The sequence below is a fragment of the Epinephelus moara genome, chromosome 7, assembly GCF_006386435.1.
Source record: "Epinephelus moara isolate mb chromosome 7, YSFRI_EMoa_1.0, whole genome shotgun sequence".
NCBI classification, from domain to species: domain Eukaryota; kingdom Metazoa; phylum Chordata; class Actinopteri; order Perciformes; family Serranidae; genus Epinephelus; species Epinephelus moara.
Window position 1 is genome coordinate 7618128 of NC_065512.1, and position 20876 is coordinate 7639003.

The 20876-nt window shown below is 40.9% G+C and overlaps 2 protein-coding genes across 8 annotated transcripts in view; both read left to right on the forward strand.

The window, feature by feature from the left end:
• The first annotated feature begins 33 nt into the window (after window positions 1-33).
• Window positions 34-14942, forward strand: ttf2 (transcription termination factor, RNA polymerase II). The gene is made up of 23 exons (XM_050049194.1): window positions 34-118; window positions 371-476; window positions 973-1059; window positions 1217-1286; window positions 2340-3185; window positions 3308-3428; window positions 4426-4608; window positions 4796-4953; window positions 5149-5230; window positions 6653-6778; window positions 7771-7921; window positions 8253-8361; window positions 8581-8765; window positions 9145-9298; window positions 9469-9560; window positions 9913-9998; window positions 10205-10347; window positions 10466-10639; window positions 11116-11174; window positions 11411-11564; window positions 11654-11736; window positions 13610-13684; window positions 13868-14942. The coding sequence occupies exons 1-23, from the start codon at window positions 91-93 to the stop codon at window positions 14010-14012; spliced, it is 3417 nt and encodes a 1138-aa protein (XP_049905151.1). The 5' UTR covers window positions 34-90; the 3' UTR covers window positions 14013-14942.
• Window positions 14943-15724: 782 nt separating this feature from the next.
• mphosph8 (M-phase phosphoprotein 8) overlaps window positions 15725-20876 on the forward strand; it is a 53973-nt gene continuing 48821 nt past the window's right edge. For all 7 annotated transcript variants that reach the window (XM_050049173.1, XM_050049168.1, XM_050049166.1 and 4 more), the window contains exon 1: window positions 15725-15965. In XM_050049173.1, coding sequence (XP_049905130.1) covers window positions 15861-15965 — 105 coding nt within the window. In that variant the 5' untranslated portion in view covers window positions 15725-15860. The remainder of the gene's footprint in view (window positions 15966-20876) is intronic.

Consider the following 20876-nt stretch of genomic DNA (forward strand, 5'->3'; position numbering starts at 1 on the left):
GATGTGTTTTCTAATTACTGTGATTGGTCGATACGAAAATACCGAACTTCTCTTCCTAGCAAGTGAAATTGTGCTGTATGTGTCAGGACAATGGAGAAAATTTTATGTAATGTCCACGGTAAGTCACCACAAGTTAACGGTTTGTAATTGTTTTTTATAAAATATGAAGGTACGTGTTGTGTTTAGTGTCCACAATTCATATTTACACTGTTTTAATGTGCGTGACAAGGCAGTTTCTGTCAGTGGTCGGTGTAACGTTCACTTCTGAATATGCTAACCAAAGATGTCTACGCATTTCCGTTGCTAACTTGTAGTTAATAGAAAGCTTATTGGATTTGCTACATAATTCCTTATTTATGTCCCCCCACAGGCAGCGTGTGTATGTTAAAAACGGGCGTTAAAGATGGACCAAATAAAGGCAAGAGCTTCTACGTCTGCGTTGACAAGCAAGGCTGTGATTTCACTCATGTCGCCAGGTATTCACATCACTGATCCCCTGTGTCTGACACTCTGAGACGAATTTAGAGTGGATGTGTGAAGGCAAGGATGGATCCAAGTGTCCACCATAGCAGTGACATGTTTATAAATGCTCATTATTGTGGAACATTGTACAGCCTCCTCTTTTAAAATGACTCAGGAAGACTCTGGTGCAACCCAGAAATGTTAAAAAACCCAGTACCATAAAGTAGAGATGCGTGAGACCATTCATCTAAACATCAGTCATGCTTAACAGTTGCTTTGCTTGCTTCAGGCAAACACTGATATGGTCTTTGATGCATTCACACTGGTATTTTATTCCTCTCATTTCAGCCAAGAACATGGCCTTTGTCAAACTATAACTGGCAGACATTTGGTCATGGCATAATAGTTAAATTGTTGGTCAAATCCTGGATTAGATCTCCCAAGTTTTGTAGAGTGTGCACAGATTTATATCCCTGTTTCTGATCTCTATTTTACTACGATCTCCTCCAGCGTCTCAGCATCCCACTGCCTCCAGCATGAAGATTCGATTGTGGAGCTCCAAGCTCTTACCTACAGTCTGCAACAGCAGAGCCACAGGTGTGTGTACAGGTGTTTTATGGCCCAAAACAAGTAATAAAAAGTAGCTCCTGTTGCAGCTTTACAATTATATTAGGCACTTGAACATGGTGCCTGGTTTTAGTTGACTGCTGATTGGATTGTACTTTTGAATCCAAGTGTGTTCTCCTTCTTTCAGGTTGTTCTACAGGTGCGTTACAGGGAAAAAAGCAGGCCAGAGGTGGTGTGGAAGCGTGCCTTGGACTGCAGTAAGACAGTACTCGTCACATCACACAATACACACCCTTATTGTATCTGAGAATTGTATCTGGGACTCATTAGCAGTAGACAACACATTTATCTCTTCAGCCCTCAAATTATTACACACATGTTCAGAACTTTATGCTGAATTCATGTCATGTCAAGACCCCAGTGTTTCCAAAGAGACCAAATATGTTAGTGTCATGCTAAGATATAAGGCTAGAGATATGAATGAACATGTAGAAAATTAACCTTATGGGATTAAAGGGAAATTCTGGACCTTTTGAAGTGGGGTTGTATGAGCTATCCATAGTCATTGTATTACATACAGTAGATGTACCTTGCTGCTTCTGTCACTCTTTTCAAAGTTTTTTCAGACTCCACTGAGAAAAACAGTGATTTAACACTGCTGAGCACAGGAGCTGCTGGTCTGTCACTGCCTCAATCAGGTATTTTGTTTGTGTCATATGTGACTTTGGGCTTAAAGGGTTACTTCAGATTAACCACACTCATCAAATAACACAAACTAACTAATCAATCGAGGCAGTGATAGACCAGCAGCTCCCGTGTTCAGCGTGCTAAAATTACTGTTTTTGTCAATGGAGTCTGGTGGCTTTGAAGAGAGCAAAGATGGGGAACTGAAGTCGGTTGTGGCTTCCCTGTCAAAACAGGCTGTCTGACTGAAAGACAAAGTGGTGAAAATACTCATAATATAACGTACACTTTAACAGATCTTTTTAGGTGGGACATTTTTTACGTGGCTAAAATACATTTTGCTGCTGCCCCCATTCACAGCAGCACATTGCTTAGCTTCCTTATCGGCACTCCTGCCACTTCTCCAAACTGGGGGAGCGCTAACAAACATCTACTGTAGGTAATCCACTGACTATGGATAAACACCTCATACAACCCCACTTCAAAAATCCAAACTGTTTCTGTCACTGGCCATACAATCACAATATCCACAATTTGAGTCTTTGCCACATGTCACCCCCCATCTCTTTTTCAGTTGACTGTCTTGTACCTACTTTTTAAATGTCTGTTTTCCTCCATAATTGCAGCCAGAGAAAGAAAAGAGAAACCCTCTCTCTGACACACAGCTGCAGCCCTCTTGCCTGCCTCCTGTCCGAAACCCTTTTAAAGCCCCCGTCAAGACAGACAAGGATTCTGAGTCGAGCAGGATGCAGCGTGGAGGAGGTGACAAGAAAAGTGAGGAGAAAGACAGCGAGGCAAGAGAAGGTTGTCAGAAAGAAAATGTGGCGAGCATAGGTGCAGGAGCGGAAGAGAAGGAGAAAGGGAAGCTGGATTCATCAGATTCTTACAGAGGCAAACAGCTTCCCCCGGGGATGAAGTTAAAGAAGAGAGTTTCAGATGAGGAGAGAAGCAGTCCCAAAGCTAACAGTGTGGATAAGACTACAGATAAAGTGCAAGACAAGGCCAAAGAGAACCACACTGAGCAGGGAGTAGCAGAAAAAACTAGCTCTACCTCCACTGTCAAGGCTGTCCATCCTGTGAAAGTAAATCAAACCTCACAAGAACCTCACAAGGAATCGACCCAGCAACCAACCAGCGGTGAAACATGTCAGGTGAAACAAACTGACCCTGCTGTGAAAGAGAGTGTCTCTAAATCTGCACCCAGTAGTAGCCGCAGAGACTCGGAGAACACCAAGAACCCCACAACTACCAAACCAACACAGCCGGAGTCCAGTGGAACCAAAATCCACCAAGATGATGATGATGATGATGTAGTGGTGGTGTCAGTGAAACCTGCCACACAGAAAACTCCTCCTGTGTCTGCTGTCCAAAAGCCCCTGACTGCGTATGCTGGGTTCCAGCCAGCCTCTAAGGTCAAAGGTCAGCAGGATGGGCTGCGCACCATGCTCACTGCTCAACTCCAACAGAAGAAGGTGAGTATGAGACAAATATAGTTGGTTGTTTGGACAGATTTGGAAAGCCATACATGCCATAGATGTGCCCCAGGTTCTTTAGGTTCCGTGGGTCCTCTAACCCTTTTGTCCTTCCTGTTTAGGCAACTCTGTCCGTGGTGAACGTGGCAGCTCTGCCAGATAAAGGGGAGAGGTTGAGGACTCAGGTGAAAGAGCTGGAAGACGCGCTGGAGTCTCTGAGTCTCACTGCTGCTTCTCAGCCTGGTAACTCACTCACATCACAGATAATATAAAATCATTTTGAAAGAAGCCACTACATGTTACAGCTGTTGCAGAAATGAATCTTGGCTCCCAGTTAATCTGGTCTAAAATAGCTTTCCACTAAGTCGCTGCGTCGTTGCATGTCAATGAGTTCTAACTGACATGAGCTGTTCTGTTCATGCATTCAGTCCATGCATTTCTCTTACTTTTCTTGCTTTAATTGCTTACACTCCACACAAATTGATATCTAGGGACAGAGTTAGGTAGCTTAATCACATGATAGCTGCCTTACTATCATTCTCCCTGACGCCATGACCACACACACCTGGCTGCATTTCCCTGCCCATCTGAATAAGGCCCTGTTTGTAGGTGACTGTCACTCAGTGTTCGCCAGTGGTATTACAGGAAACAAAAGCAAACTGAAACACATAGAAAATTGGCTCTTACAGGGTCACCGTGACACCAAGACAACAAGCCCTGTTTTTAAATGTTAATGGAAACTGGTCTGACATCTTGAAACACAGCTGGGTCTCAGTTAGTTGTTTGTCCTGTAATTCATTGCCCTCTTAAAACAGTTAAAACATTTTAAAAATCATTCTTTTCCCTAGATAAGGAAATTGTGAAATTTAGGTTTTTATTTTTTTCATAAGGGATGGCAGAGGAGATACCCACACACCAGTGCAACTGGGCTGGACAGACACAAAAAGGTTCACAGAGGCTGAAAATGTGTGAACCTTTTTGTGGCTGTTCAGCCCAGTTGCACTGGTGTGCGGGTATCTCCCATCTCCGTCTGTTGTACCGACAATGAAACACAACAATGAAGGTAAAAGGACCTAATTTAGAAATAACAGCTAACAGTGCAGAGATGAAGAATGACAAGCAGAACAAAGTGCAAGAGAAAATAAAAAGCTCTGTTTTATTATACAGTGAAACATTTGAATTTATGTTGTTGTCGGTATCTGAGTGACCACTGCAACTATGATGTATGAATTCCTCTCAGGGTCTCAGAGTGGAGAGAACAGCAGTGATGCTAGTCTGGGTAACAAGCAGGTTAATCCATTCAGCCGGCAGGGTGGCACCATCCTGCTCCCAGCCCCCCCAGCCACGGGCTCCTACCAACACCAGGCCTCGGGCAGCTCACTGGGGCTCCAGCTGAGCCAGGGATACACCCAGATGTATGGAGGTAAGTTAAAGAGACAGAAGAAGACATTTCTGTAGCTGTGTGGGATTTTTCCAGGAGTTCTATCAGGTCATGTCAGATTTATTTGAAGCAATAAAAGTGTATTTGCATTTATCTGAAATCAGACTATTTATGTCTGGATTTATTTCCATTTTTACTGCTTTTATTTATGTGTACTTCATGTTTTCAGCAAACCCACAGGTCCATGCCTTTTATGGCGGCAGGATGACTGAGGACCGTCTGCTGGCGGTGAAAAATGCCACCTGCGAGGCCATCGACCATCTCCACAAATCCCTGGAGTCCTGCCCTGACGCTGAGACTGAGGTTCCAGACCCCAAAGGCATCAAGGTGACACACTCCTTGAGTTTTCCATCAGTCCCTCACACAGAATACCTGACACCACTGATGAGATAAAGGGATTGATGCGTTTACTGTTGCAATCTGATATGTTTTAAAGTATAAAAATGAATGCCTGCATGTCCTGTTTTCATCTGTCCATTACATTATTCTAATAACAGTGTCCTCTTGTGATTGTCTGGTCAGGTTACACTCCTGGCCCATCAGAGGAGAGCTCTGGCCTGGCTGCTCTGGAGAGAAGCCCAGAATCCCTGTGGAGGAATCCTGGGTATGTTCACAGAATTTCTTATGTGATCTTTATCAACCTCTTTCAGAGTGTATACAGGCTAAACACATTATGATGGAAGTAGTTTTTGGTTTGACACCATTTGTTGCACAGACTTGGTGCTAAATTTAAGCTTTTTTTGACCACTTGAGAAATGTATAAATGGTCAAAAATCCCTTTTAAAATACCACATAAGACACCAAGACCTTGAGGAACTTCACAGAAAAATCTGTGCTGTGATTTGGTGTCAGAAACTTCTGGCATTTGGAGACTTCTGTGAGAAGTCTGAAATTGATTGAAAGGGGAGCACTTCTGTTCTGGAAACTGCTGAGAAATCTCCTTGTCATAAATATACATATGAAAGCCAAACATCCTCTGAATGCTCGAGGTCTCTAGTTTGTGCTTGTGAAGTTTCATGAGGCTGTGATTATCATAGAGGTCACTAAAGGTCATTTTATACAGTGATATCTGTTTCAAATAATGGTCTCACTACAATGAAATAGCTACTATGGGGGCTTAACATCATCACACATGAATAAAATTGGGGCCCATTGAATTTCCAAGAGTCTCAGCCTTCCAGTTACACTCTATTAACCCTTTGAAAGCTGAGCAAATAGGCTTGATTTCAATGAGCAACGAAAGAAGAAATGACTCAAAAAATTTGCAAGAAATTAGTAGAAAAGAGAAAATTTTTCGTTTTAAAAAAAGAAAGAAAGTCAAAAACAAACGCACAAGGAAATAACCTGAAAAAATGACAATAATTCTGTCCCACAATTTTAAATATATAAATATGATTTTTTTTCCCTTACTTTTCTTTATATTTTTAAATAATTTTCTAAATCTATTTTTTTTTTTTTTTTTTTTTTGCAATTTGTGGGACATTTCTTGCCAAGTTGCTCTTTGCCTTTTTTTGCATGTTTCTGAAAGACCTTTGCTCAGGGTTCCAAGGTTTAAATACTTGGGAAAGGCATCTGAAAGCAGCACAAGAAAAGTGATGTCTCTTTGGGTTTCAAAGGATTCATGCAACTCCAAGACTGTGTAGGGACCCCAGTATGCAGAAATATTCAAATACAATGGGTGAAAATAAACCGTTTGTACAGCATGAGAAAAAATATGCATGTTTTTTGCCCAAAATTGCATGGAACTAGGATGGCGTGGGCATGTCCGTAAAGTATCCTGAGTATAGTATCCTGAGGTGAGACGTCCCCTGTGAAAATCATCATGCCAGTTTCCTCCTCAGCAACATTTAGCTTAACTTTAAACTCAGCTCTGAGTTCAGGAAATTGTTTCTGAATAAGATACTTGTCTTTAGGACTTTTAAATATAATGTGATGAGAACGTGACAATCCAGTTACCTCCAGTGAGCAGAGAACTTTTTTCTTCATCATCTCTCCTTCTTGTCGTTCCCGCTCTTTTGGGATCCAGCGGATGACATGGGTCTGGGGAAAACCCTGACCATGATCGCTCTCATACTGGCCAAGAAGATCAAGGCAAAAGATGAAGTTGAGAAGAAGGAAGGGAAGAAGGAAGAGAGCTGGATCTCCAAAACTGGTGACTAGAATATTTTCTAACTTTCTCAGTTGGATTGGTAGAATAAAGCAAAGTAATCATGACTGTCCCTGAACGTCATTTTAAGGAGCTGTATGCTACATTCAGAAGGTTAATACAGCAGCAACACACTATTTGTCATGTAAAGATGTAGTGGAGTAATCACACACACTTCCTTACACTCCCTCAGTGTGTGGTGTAACCTGAGTTTCTCTGTGGTTTGTTGTGGTAAACCTCTCTGTGTGTGCATGTCACATTGCCCCCGCTTTAACACTGCGATCATACGGCGGTTACTTCTAAGATCAGGGCGGCGTTTTTGCGGAAGTGTCATGCCCACTTTTGGATTTCCCCTGGTTAACACTGTTATGGTAGGTGCCTCCCCATTCATTGTCTGTGTGAGCAGTCATGCAGAGCTTTGTGTACGTTCATTTGCATAAAGTTGTATCTAGGCTACTTTATGCAAATCAGGCGTCCAGCGTGACTAGCTGCCTCTGGAAACTAACCGTTGCTGATCTGAAACGATGCCAGCAACTGAAGGGCTTAATTCTTACTTCAGATATTTTTAGAAACACATTTCAGTCAGCTGTTTTCGTGATATAAAGGAAAGTTTCCAAACAAGCTGCCATGATGGTTCAGTTTAAATCTGGGAGCAGACAGCCTGTGGGCATAGTGGCACTCCCATCAAGTGTCCAATGCTGTGAAGCAGCGTCACCCCTCACTTCAAAAATCACCCCTGTGGACACGCACAGTTGCTCTGTCAGCACTGCTGCCATTGTTAAGCACCTTTTTGGGAGTCAACATTATTAGCTGCTAGCTGATGGCTCAGCACCCTCCATGTTAAAAGCTATGTCCAGACAACTCCTACACTCTGAATGTTGCATAGAGATCCTTTAAGTTACATAATATGTCTTTTTTTGGTCTGAATTCTTCTCAGGGTTAAATGTTTGAGTATTTACAGTATTCAAGTTCTGATTCATTTGTTGTTGATCATCCAGACTCCAGCCTCGTGGTTTCTAAGGGCACTCTGATCATCTGTCCTGCCTCCCTGGTCCACCACTGGAAGAGGGAGATTGAGAGACATGTGAAGACAGGCAGGCTGAGTGTGTACCTGTACCACGGCCCCAACCGTGAGAGAAGTGCCAAAGTGTGAGGGAACCATGCACACATTCTCACACACACACACACACACACACACACACACACACACACACACACACACACACACCTCTGTCGTCTTCTCTTTTCTGAATGCTTTATAAAAGAGCAGTCGTACCCTTTTTCTCTTTTTGATCATATAACCACAATATGTTTTCACTCAAAGTCAAACACTGATATTGAGATATTGAACTATTACCCAGCTCCAACTGGCAGCTGATTTCATGGTTTCTAACTGAAAGGCTTCAGCTCTTAGACATCAAGAGAAGACTGTTGAAACACACAGTCAGACTGTATTAATTGCTCTCTGTCGTTCCCTCAGGCTGGCTGACTATGATGTGGTGGTGACCACATACAGTTTGGTCTCTAAAGAGATTCCAGTCCAGAAGGAGGGCGCTGAGAAACCCAGCAAAGATGATGCTGATGTTGTGGTGAGTAATATATTTGTATAACTTAAAGCAACAGCTCTGACTCCAGCAGCATTTATCAGTTTTAATACTGTAACTGAAGATTCTCTCTCTGACACAGACAAAGTTACACTAAAGAAGCTGGCAGCTGAAACTGTGTGTGAAATGTGTTCAGTAATCTTTGGCACCAAAACTGAAGAACTGAGACACATGTAGACTTCATGCCTTTGTCATTTTCCTCAGCCACCACGCTCTGCTCCTCTTCTGCGAGTGACCTGGGCCCGAGTGATTCTGGACGAAGCCCACAACATCAAAAACCCAAAGGTGCAGACCTCCATGGCAGTCTGTCAGCTGAGGGCTCGGGCCCGCTGGGCTGTCACGGGTACACCCATCCAGAACAACCTGCTGGACATGTACTCACTGCTCAAGTAGGAACACATTGAATACAAGAGTAATACATCCTCTGTTTTGTCTCTGTGATCATTTGTGGGCTCTCACTGGGAAGTGCTGTTTGCAGTGAGACTGGTGTGTTTAAGCGGGATTTATACTTGCGTCCGAGTAGTACTGACCAACCCCTTTGTGCGGGCTTTGGTTGCCTGCTGGTAAGCAGTCCACTTAGAGAGCAAAAGAGGCAAAACACATTAGCAGAGATACAATCGGAGAACCCATCGGCTATTGTCTGACACATTCTAGCTTTATATTAGCTTTCTATGGCCGTAACAAAACTATAAATTCACTGGAGTCACGTGAAGTTTGTGAAGATGGTTTATCTGAATGAGTTTCTGTTCATTCACATCTGTCCTTTAGGTTTTTGCGTTGCTCTCCATTTGATGAGTACAAACTGTGGAAAGCTCAGGTGGACAACGGCTCAAATAGAGGCAGAGAAAGACTGAACATCCTGACCAGGTGTTTGCTGCTCCGACGCACCAAAGACCAGCTGGACTCCACAGGAAAACCACTGGTAGGGACACACACAGCATAGACTCCTGTCCTCATGAGAACATCACACTGATAATGCTCATTATGAAGGCCATGATCTCGGATTTAACTGCAACTGAGATGTTGACTGATTCAAGCATCAACACACACTCACTCTTGATCCTGGCTGACGTGAAATGTTGAATGTTTCAGGTGTCTCTTCCTGATCGGACCTGCGAGGTGCATCAGCTCAAACTGTCCCAGGATGAACAGGCCGTGTATGATGTGGTGTTTGCCCAATCCAGGTAACACAAAGTTTGTAAAAAGATTGATGAGAAAACATAACCCATATTCCTTTTTTAGTTGTTAGGAAGGTTTCAAACTGATAAAAGTGAGTAAGTCTGGTTCTGAAAATGCGAAGGAACCACAGGAACATCCTCCAGTTCCTTGTTTCACAAACATTGTCAAGACAACACACAATTTGTTTATTTACAATAAACTATTCACAACATTATATATTTCCTGCACAATTTTCCTGTGACTCCATAATGTTTCTCATGAAGGACGAGTAGGAATGAAATACAGACTGATCAGTGTTCAGCTTTTAAACTCCTCTCTGACTTCTATCAAGCAACATGACTTGCTCTTCTCCTCCAGATCTACTCTGCAGAACTACCTGAAGAGACACGAAGGAAATGATGTGAAAAAGGGAAACGCTTCCAGCTCCAACCCTTTTGACAAAGGTGAGATATCAGCTGGTTGTTTCAGTCCTCAACAGTCCTACTTTTACACAGAGGTGTGACTGTGAGTGTGTGGAATTATGTTTGTGTCTCAAGGCCAATTAAGTTAATGCACATAAATGTATATACTTCTATACTACTTTTTTTATTTCAGATTGATGTTTTAAGAAAGCTGTGTGTATAAAATCATGTGTGTCTTCCCTCCCCAGTTGCCCAAGAGTTTGGTATGTCCCAGGCTGACCCTGCTATGTCAAGTTCCCAGCAGCCTCAGCAGGCATCCAGCACCGTCCACATCCTGTCCCTGCTGCTGCGCCTCCGACAGTGCTGCTGTCACCTGTCACTTCTTAAGAAGGTACACACACGTGCTCCGACCAGGCTTACTGGTTTTATCTAATCTAAAAGCACACACACAAAACAGCTGCACAGTATAAACAAGCACTTCTATCTTTTCTCTCCCGCTCTCTGATCAGACTCTCGACACGACGGAGCTGCAGGGCGACGGGATCGTCTTGTCTCTGGAGGAGCAGCTCAATGCTCTGTCGCTGTCCTCCAGCCCCTCGCCGTCAGACCCCAAAGACACCGTGGCCCTTAATGGCACTCGCTTCTCCTCACAGCTGTTTGAGGACACCAGTGAGAGCACCAAGGTGGGCAGTTGTTGTGCTCAGCACCCGAACATTACAATCACCTCCTGAATGTGAGAATGTGTCCTGCAGGCTGTTTGATATCTCCAGTACTTACAAGTGATTTGCATGGCAGAAGACATGGTTGTATCAGGGCTGTGGACATTAATGGCCTCCATAGAGGAGGGGTCACAGGTTATTTTAGTTTGAGTCCATCTCTGCTCACTACACAGTTTGATTATTCTAGAAAAAGTGCAGGAAAGAAATCATTAGGGAGGGCTGACAGCACGTGAAGGTGTCTAGAGTTCAGCTGTAATTGCTGATGAGGATGATGACTGATCATGTCATAGATGGCTACTTTCCTAAGTCATGGTTAAAACATGTCTTCGTCTCGAGCCTATAGAAAAACAGGCCATTTTATCAGTACAAAACAAGAACATGTTCTGGTATCACTGCTGTTATTTTATCAGATTTTAACAACAACTGCCTCAACTTTGCAGATTTCTGCTGTTATCTCTGAGCTGAAGGCGATCAGACAGAAGGGCACCGATCAGAAAAGGTAAAACATTCACATCTTCTTGTTGCCTTAAACTCAAATATGCTTCTCCTTGAATTATTTTTTACTCTTTAAGCAAAAATTCAACACATTGATTTTGCAGACCAAGACATAATAATAAAGTACAAGTAGCTGTCAAATCATCTCCCCACAAGATCCACTCAGTGTCTGTTCCGAAGCTTTTGACTGTGTTGACTAAGCGTAACCCTCGTGGTGTCTCCTCCTCTGATGATGTGCAGCGTGATCGTGTCCCAGTGGACCAGCATGCTCAGCATCGTAGCAGTTCATCTGCAGAGGATGGGCCTGAGATACGCCGTTATCGACGGGTCCGTGAACCCCAAACGCCGCATGGACCTGGTGGAAGAATTCAACAACAACCCTGACGGACCGCAGGTAAACTTCACCAACTGGACTCAGACCAGTGTAACATGTATCATACTGTGAGTAAATGTATGAGTTTATATTTTGGTTTTCCGTCAAAGGTGATGCTGGTGTCTCTTTGCGCTGGAGGGGTCGGACTCAATCTCATCGGTGGGAATCACCTCTTCCTCATTGACATGCACTGGTGAGACACACTGACACGCAGAAACACAAAGATAATTTGTGATGTTTACTTTCTCCTGCTTGATGTAGCCAGCTGTATCGACCACTGGTGCATGATATTGGATTTTTTGCCAGTATCCGATATGCCAATATATAGCAACATATTTGGCCGATACTGATATCAATATATATTTTTTATTATTTTTTTCTCCACATGATTTTAGTGATCATCAAGTCTCTTCTGTAGTGGAATTAACATCATATTATGCACGTATACACTTATCGTGACGGCCCACCAGCAGATGGAGACAAAATACAATACTTTTTAACGTATGTAATATTCAGTCATTGTGCAAATTAAGAAAAAGCATGTTGGCTGATTCTAATACTTCATTTTAAAGCCGATATTGTCCGATACCAGTGATGTGCCGATGTTATCGTGCATCTCCAGTAGATACAGTATGTCTTTTGTCTGAATATTGTGGTTGTTTTTATTCTATCTATGCCAAAAAGTAGCTTTACCTCCTGTTTTTGTCTCATTATTTAACCTTAAAATGAACTTCACTTGAAACAATTGATATAAATAGTTATTACTCGTCAGCTGACTTTTAGCTGCTTTTAGTTCTCTCACTTCAACTGACACCTCATGTGTCTCTTCAGCCCCTCTCAGTGCTTCAGTTGTAGTCATCCCCATAGAACATTTTACAAGGAAAGAATTAACAGTTTAAGATATTGTTAACATTTTACAGTTTTTATTATTTAATTATTTATTATTGATTATTGTAAAGTACACTTCTTTAAGGACTAAAATAGCCCTCACTAACAAACATCAACATTTTGCCAAAAAATTGATGGAATGTATTGTAAATGTCAAATGAACTTGCACTTGTATAGCACCTTTCTAGTCTTCTGACCACTCAAAGTGCTTTTACACTACGAGTCACATTGACACACACATTCACACACTGGTGGCCGAGGCTACCATACAAGGTGCCACCTGCTACTCAGTTTTTAACACACTCACACACAGATGGAACAGCCATTGGGAGCAATTTGGGGTTCAGTATCTTGCTCAAGGACACTTCAACATGCAGACTGGAGGAGCCGGGGATCGAACCGCTGATCTTCCCATTAGTAGACGACCCACTGTACCTCTGAGCCACAGCCACCCTCAATGATATAATAATAGCCATAGTAACTCTAATTAGTATTTTAAAATACACTTATTAACACTAGAGGTGAGAATCACCAGAGGATCCACGATACAATATTATCACGCTACTTAGGTCACGATTCAATATTATTGGGATTTTAAATATGTTGCGATATGCTATACTACGATAAAATAGATTGCGATTTATTACTTTATTCAACTATACATCATGTCCCCAAACGAAAACACTGTCAACATCTTTTTATCTCACTTAAGCCTTTTTTTTTTTTTTGCAGCAAGCTGTATCTAATGGACTGAGAAAGGAATTGATTATATTGTTCTAGTAGGCTACCTTAAGTTTTATTTGTATTTGTAATATTAATACTTTATATAATACTTTTTTTTTTTACCACGTTGCCACTAAAAAATATCGTGATGCTGTGCTGTATCAAATATTTTCCCACCCCTACTTAATACCTCGTTTAATTCCTTCAAAGTATTCATTATATATATTATATAGACAGAGGTGGATGTAGATTTTGCTTCGGGAATTTTCTGCCAGAAAGAGATTTCTTGGTTACGGTTCGCTAAAAATTGTAGTTTGGGTAGAAATAAATGGAGTTCTGTCAGAAAGGCAAATTTTTTCTATGAGCATGAAAACTGCAACTTGACTGCTTGATGGAGGCGTGTAGCTGTGAGATGTTAATGCCCGTTACCCTCTGACCCCTGAATACTCTGACAGGAACCCAGCCTTGGAAGATCAGGCCTGTGACAGAATCTACAGAGTTGGACAAAGAAAAGACGTCACCATCCACAGGTAACCAATCAGCAGGACGTTCAATGTGTGTGTGTTGTGAATGCTATTATTTACCAATAATACTGCAGTGTTGCATTTAAAGTTTCCTGAAACAGAGATCACATTAAATGTCCTGTAGGCAGGAGTGAAACCGTCAACCCACAGCTTCATGGGAAAATGTTTTGTGTTGGTGTGTGTTTGCAGGTTTGTGTGTGATGGCACGGTGGAGGAAAAGATCTCAACACTGCAGATGAAGAAGAAGGAGCTGGCCCAGAACGTGTTGTCGGGAACAGGAAGCACTGTCTCCAAACTCTCCCTGGCTGATCTCAGGATCATCTTTGGTGTCTGAGATGGAGGAGGACTATCAGACCCACAGCTGCAACACCAGGCAGCTGTTCATACACACAGTATATTCAAAACTTAGGGTATTTAAGCCTGGAAAATCTTGAAATTACTCAGATAGACTGAGGTAATAAATGACATGAATCTAAGATGCTGGAGAGCTTATTATTCCACCATGTCATGACAGGTTTTTTTCCTCTTTTAGCTAAATTAAGAACAGCATTTTTATCTACATCCAAACTGCTGTACAAAATGTTATAGGACTCCATGTGCCTTAACATTTTATTTCAGTTTTTCCTCTTCTGTAACCATTTGTCCGTTTCAGAACGGCTATTAGCGTCTCTTTACTCAGACACGCTGCTGTAGCTGCTTTATTTTAACTGTATTTCAGTTGGTATTTGATTCATCCTAAAGCTCTATAACATTATCTGAGCATCTCTATCTTGAGCATCTTTACTTCCCCCAACAGCCACTACAGCACTGTTGTGGAGTTACACTAAACTGCAGATGCAACATACTATGCAACATTTTATGCGGCTACAAATTCAGACACTGTTATATCCACCTCAGCCTGAAATATAAGTTGATGCACACTAAAATCATAATGCAACTTCTGTTTACGCAACAATGCCTGTGTCTGAGTTCCAATGCCATATCTGACACACAGGTTAGGACCTCTTAAACTCCTCGTCTTTTGGTCCATTGATGCTTTATGGCACTTTTTGTGTTTATGGCATATGCTGCAGTAAGTGTGGCAAATAATTAAGTAACATTTTTAAATGCATGTGTGTATGTTTTCCAGTTTCTTATTATTTTATTATGTTATATTTCAAAGTTATTTTAAGTGAAGCAGATATTTCCATATATTTGTGTTATTATTTCCTGTCCTTTTTTATTGTATGTGTGTTGAATTGATGATGTTTGAATAAATTCAGATAAAGACATCAGTGTGACCGCTTAATCCTAAATCCTAAATTTATCAATTTAGTCTAAATGTATTGCATTTCGCTCAGGTTTGTTTGGATTTCCGGGTGAAATTAAACTCAATCTAAACTTTTCACTGCTGAAAAAATATGTTGCTCATATTGTACTTTTGAAGATATATTTTAGAATCTGCATTATCTCATATTTGAATATGAACATTGTGTGTATTTTAAATATATTTTAAACACTATGGAATTCTACAATATAATCCTGTGGATACAATATATTCAGAATACGTTCTGGCCACAAATACTTGAATTTAATGTAACTTAGCTGTGCATACACTGCTGATTTTGAGTTAGTTTTGTGTGCTTGAACATACCAGTAGGTGGGTAGTGCTAACATATATTATACTGCTTTATAATGCATATATTTACTAATGTTTTGTATGAGATTTACCCCTTTATCTCTTGCTCGGGCTCTCCCTGTGCAGTCCTCCATGTTTTCATTGCTTTTCAGAGGGTAGTTTTGTGTCCGTGCTGCCTTTGAGAACATTGGATTTTTGAGCTTCAGCCGTTGAAACAACGACACAGTAGAGCCCTAATAGAATTAAATGTCGCGTATTTATGTATTATTTTACTTAATTAATGCTGCCTATCGTAAAGCAAAAACTGCGCTAACAAGCTTCGACAAAAACAAGTTTAAAATTCAATAGCAATGGAAAGAAATGGTAAAATTTGAGTTTAGGAGCAGTACTTGAACGCAGCGTCGTAAGAGCGGGCGGTAGCTGCTGGATAACCCTCTGAGCCGCAGAGCTCGTGCAGTAACGGCCAGGTACGCTAGCGCCCTGCCTCCCTGAGCACGCAGCAGCTAACGGGGCCTTTCGAGTGCTGGACCGAAAAATAGCTAATTTTTCAGCAAACCGGCGGCCATGGCGGCTGAAGCGGAGAAGGTGGAGCCCGCGGACAGCGAACAAGAGGAGGAAGTAGAAGATGTGTACGAAGTGGAGCGGATCATTGACATGCGGGTGGAAGAGGTAAAGCTAACGTTAGCTTAGCTAGCTACGAGGCAAACATGGCTGGCATTGCTCTCACTCCACTCTCACGACGCATAGCCCACCTACATCAGTGCCCCGACACTTTCAGTTACATAAACGTTTATCTGCAGTGAATTTTAAGTGCGTTTTGATGCATTGAATTGCTTTTGTGTCACTTAGTCTAATGCGCGTACTCTTTTTGTGACCGCTCGTCCATACAGAGCGTTAGCATCGTTTTTTTAGCATAACTTCCCCCATGATGTCCGCTCGCCTCTCCCCTGCTGCGGCCAAGGACGGACGCCTTGCAAGCTTGCAGATATTTTCATTATGTGTGCTCGTACCTGGCTTCACAGCTAAATAAATACAAAACGATGTTTTTGTCGTTGTGCATAAAACAGATGGAGCAGTGAGATCAGTTAGCGTATGCTAATGCCCAGTGTGTATTTACCAGCGGCTGCAAACGTGACGGTACCGTCGTGGCCGCCGTATTTAAAATGGCAACAACAGACCGACTGTCCTGTGTCATGAACAGAGATGGATATTAATCAAATACAGCTAAACATTTTATCTCACGCTACATTGTGTCTTTGTGCACAGTAAGCTAACGTAATTTGATGCACCACGTTTAGTTACTTGAACATTTCACCTGAGCATTACGTGGCATTATACTATTACTAAATCCATCCAGTAACCAGTAGTGGAGCAAGTACTCAGATCTTTTACTTTAGTAGAAGTAGTAATACTGTAGCGTTAAAATCTACTCTTGTACAAGTACAACCCCTGTATTGAAAATATTACTTAAGTACATAAGTATTAGTATCAACATATACTTAAAGTACCAAAAGTAAAAGTACTCATTGTGCAGAATGGCTTATTTTATAAAATGCATATTGATTTCAGGGTGTCTGCAGGTCCTTAAAATGAATAAGAATGTCTTAAATCCAATTTTATAAATGTTAGGTCGTAAAAGTCATTTATTATGAACACTAAATTAGAAGAAGAAGCAACTCAGCCCTCTTGTGTGCAGTGGGTCTGCAGGTCCTTCATTCATTCAGATTCGATGGGTCTAAATATTTTCAGTCACAGTGCCGCAAAGTTTCTCCATCCGGACAGACCCAGTGACTGTTTACAATAATTGGACAAACCCAAGAATTGCAGTAATAAATAGGGTTAATGACAGCGATGAGATTTTGTTTTTACATTAAGTTTTTTCCTTACTTTTCATTTTGAGCTGACATCAGTGTGTTTACTTGGAAAGAGTACTTACACATGTGTCCCACACACACATAATGTGTATTCCCATTGCAGGTTTGGTGTTAAATTTCATATGATTACATCTGTAGACACCCTGATCAATCTGATGTTTCCTGCCAGCACATGCACCAAGTTACAAGGACTGACAGTGCGGTGCACGGGGCACGTGCTTTTGAATGAGTCTTATATTCAAATTTGTGACAAACATTTTATCTGATTTCACGTATCCCTGTTTTTGTCAATGAGTCAAGCTTGTCTGCATCAAAGTCCACATTTCTGATGTAACAAATCTTTAAACCTACCACTGAAAGTAATGCTGACTCTTTAAAATAATACTTGCACTTACCTGTTGGCTAAATGTAGGTTGCCGTGACTCACTCTATTAACCATATTTCTTTATAAAACCAACTTTTGCACAGAGCTGCATTTATACTACTTACTTTTACCCACAATACTTAAAAAAAGAAAAGAATGATATGTCCAAAAATCAGTCTTTAATTTAATCAAAATTTATCTTAAAGTTCTTAAATGGCATTAAATGTAAGTATCTGTTACCTGTAGACACCCTGATTGGATTATAATTTGTGATGCATTATGTTTACATCACTTTAATGTTGTATGCAGCTTGTAAAGGTGGAGCTAATCTCAGCTACTTTATGTACTGCTGGGTATTTTCAGATTCAGATTCAGATTCAGAATGCTTTATTAATCCCCGGGGGGGAAATTGTTTTTGTTCCAATGCTCCGTGCAAAGTAGAAATAGAAATACAGCATGAATGGAAACAAGAGATAAAGATGAAGATATAAATAAAATACTAAAATAGACAATGAAATAAATAAAATAAAATATTAAAGTAGACAATAAAATAAAATAAATAATAAAATAGTAAAGTAGACAATCTGAAATATATACAATATACAATGAAATGGTTCACCTTTTTAATAAACCATAATTTCTTAAATTAGGTTTTGTAATAATGATTTTAATCTGCAAAGTAAGTGGACAAATAAATGTTGAAAATGTGCAATATTTGCTTCAGAATGTTGCAGAGTAGAAATTAAAGTGCAAGTGCCTCACAATTGTACTTGAGTAAATGTACTGTTACATTCGACCACTGCTAGTAAAAGTATGTTAAAACATGCATTTAACACATATGTAGTAGCTGTATATATACCTTGCTGAGTACTCCTAGTTCCTGCTTTTTTTAAGCCATAAAAAATACAAGATGTTAAGTAACAAACTCACTAATAATTAACTCTTGATTTTTAACCAGGGCTCACTAGTGTGACTTGTTGCAGTGCTCAGCAGAACAAAAGTATGCGTGGTATTTCCTAGCCTGTTATTCGAGGATTAGAGTATTTGTGTTATGGTGGTTACTGATTGAATAATTGTAGATGTCTAATTGAAACTATATAAATATAATATTATTAATAATCAGAATGAAGTCAGACCATAGAGATGTTTCAGCTTTGTCATTGATCGGTTACACAGATAATTACACTTCCATTGAATTGTTTGTTTATCTTTTTCGCAGTAGTAATCTCTCCCCTTACTTCTTTTCATGTTGTGTTTACAAAGTCAGGATTTGTCACAAGTCTGTGCCACATTTTCACACTCAAATGTTAATCAGCGCTCCCTGCGAGTATTTATGGAGGGGGGTGCTTTTGTGTGTGTGAGTGGAGGGGGGTTGGAGGGTGGTGGTTGCTTTTGTTTTGTTTCTACAAACTTTAAGGATTCTTCACATTCACTGTTTGTTTACATCCATTTAAACAATCAGATTTTCCCCATCTTTGAATGAATCTTTGAAAATCTGAAGTTAATTCATGAGATTAAAGGATCAAGATAAATTGAGTCAGCATTGCTGAGTTTAAGCTGGAGAAACATTATTTGTTATGAGTTTTTTTAAGTGTGTGCATTTGCAGGATGAACACAAGAATAAGCAAAGTGTTGGTGGATTTGCAAACAAGGCTGAAAGGAGAGATCACTACTCAAAGCTTTGAAATATTGCATCCGGCTCAACAAAATTGCATTGATCCCTCTGTGAAATGATTTAATTCCCACAGCTGAACACTAAGCCATTTTTAAGACTGAAACACATCCACTGTGGTCAGAAAAAAAGATCTCCAGCTGCAGAGCTATCCTCACTGTGTAGTTTGTCCAAAAAAGGAAAATCCTTTTTAAAGCAGCATCACTTATAGTTTCGATCGTAACACATTTCACATACGTGTAATGCCAAAATTGTTGAATCAATATTGTATTCTGGACCAGCGGGACTCTTCAACTAGAAAGTGCCGGAAAGATTACTTAAAAGTTCATTAAGCGTGCTATGATTTGCACCTCCACAGTTTAGGCAAATTAAATCGGTAATGGATTAAAAGGCAAGTGCTTTGTAGAGAGACTTGAGGGGCCACGATGAGGTGCAAGATGAGGGTCACATGGTCAAGGAGGAAGCCGAGCTAATACGAGCCCCAGTGAGTTATGAACACACTTGGCTTGCTGCTGGCCTCGGATTATAAGGAGTCTCTCGAGAGGCTCCCAGGGTTTGCGCCACCTGTGTAGGAAGCCAGAGGAGCACGGAGGAGAGTGAAAACAAAAACAGTTAGGAAGTAAGCCTGGCCTGCCGGCAGCCCTGTGGGAAGATGCAGCCATTAAGACAGATTGTTTATATGTTGTTGCACTGAGACACAACATGAGTAAAAGGCTGTGTAATCACAGTGGACCTGCCAGTCAGGATGCAGGAAAGCTGAAGGTTCACTGAAGCAGAAATCTGCTTGTGAAGTACAAGGCAGCCTATAGAAATGCCTGTTAAAATAATAAGCAGAAAAGAATATCTATAATCAAACCTAAGATGCATGTAGTCATTATGATGACCACAATAATGTGCTATCATAGAAAGACTGCTCTGTAGATATGTGTTGTGTCATTGTTGTCATTATTCCTGTTTATATTCCTTCCTCCAAAGAGACGTTACACTGTGAGATAATGAAGGTTTACCTATGTGTTTGTGTGCTGTTGTCTGTCAGTGTTTCAAATGCAGCACTCTTAAAATCCAGTAACCAGTGGTAGAAGAAGTATTCAGATATTTTGCTTTTAAAAAAAATAGCAATACTACAGTCAAAAAAAAAATGCTGTTGCAAGTAAAAGTTATGCATTCAAACTCTTAATCAAGTAGAAGCACAAAAGTATTGGCTTCAAAATATACTCAAAGTACCAAACGTAAAAAGAAAAGAAGTAGAAAATCTATCAGGGCTCAACAGTAAGGATTGCCCGATTGCCTGGGGCAAGTAAAACTCACGGTCGGGCATGTAAACTAACAACTCACTTGCCCGATTGGGCAAGTTGCTAAAAATAGTAAAAGTTAATAACTAATTGATAAAATAAATGTATTTTAAAACGTGCTCTTCTGCTCTGAAGCAGCGGTCTCTCTGCCTGAAGTCACAGGCACAGCTGTGTAACAATGTCCTGCCCACAGCCCCCATTGAAATTATTTTGCACGACGAACGCTTCATATAATAACAACAATATACTATTTATGGTGTTATGCCATCGTGTCATTTCTGTCTCTACATGGTCACGCGTTAACAATTCTCCTCTGCTCTCTGTATCGCGCACGGCGGAGTTCCGCCACACACACAGGTGAGCACGCTAGAGCGGCTC

Coding starts and splice junctions, on each gene's coding strand:
- ttf2 (XM_050049194.1), top strand. CDS start 91: ATGGAGAAAATTTTATGTAATGTCCACG. Junction 1,287..2,339: donor GAAGCGTGCCTTGGACTGCA/GTAAGACAGTAC, acceptor CCATAATTGCAG/CCAGAGAAAGAAAAGAGAAA. Junction 8,766..9,144: donor GACATGTACTCACTGCTCAA/GTAGGAACACAT, acceptor TCTGTCCTTTAG/GTTTTTGCGTTGCTCTCCAT.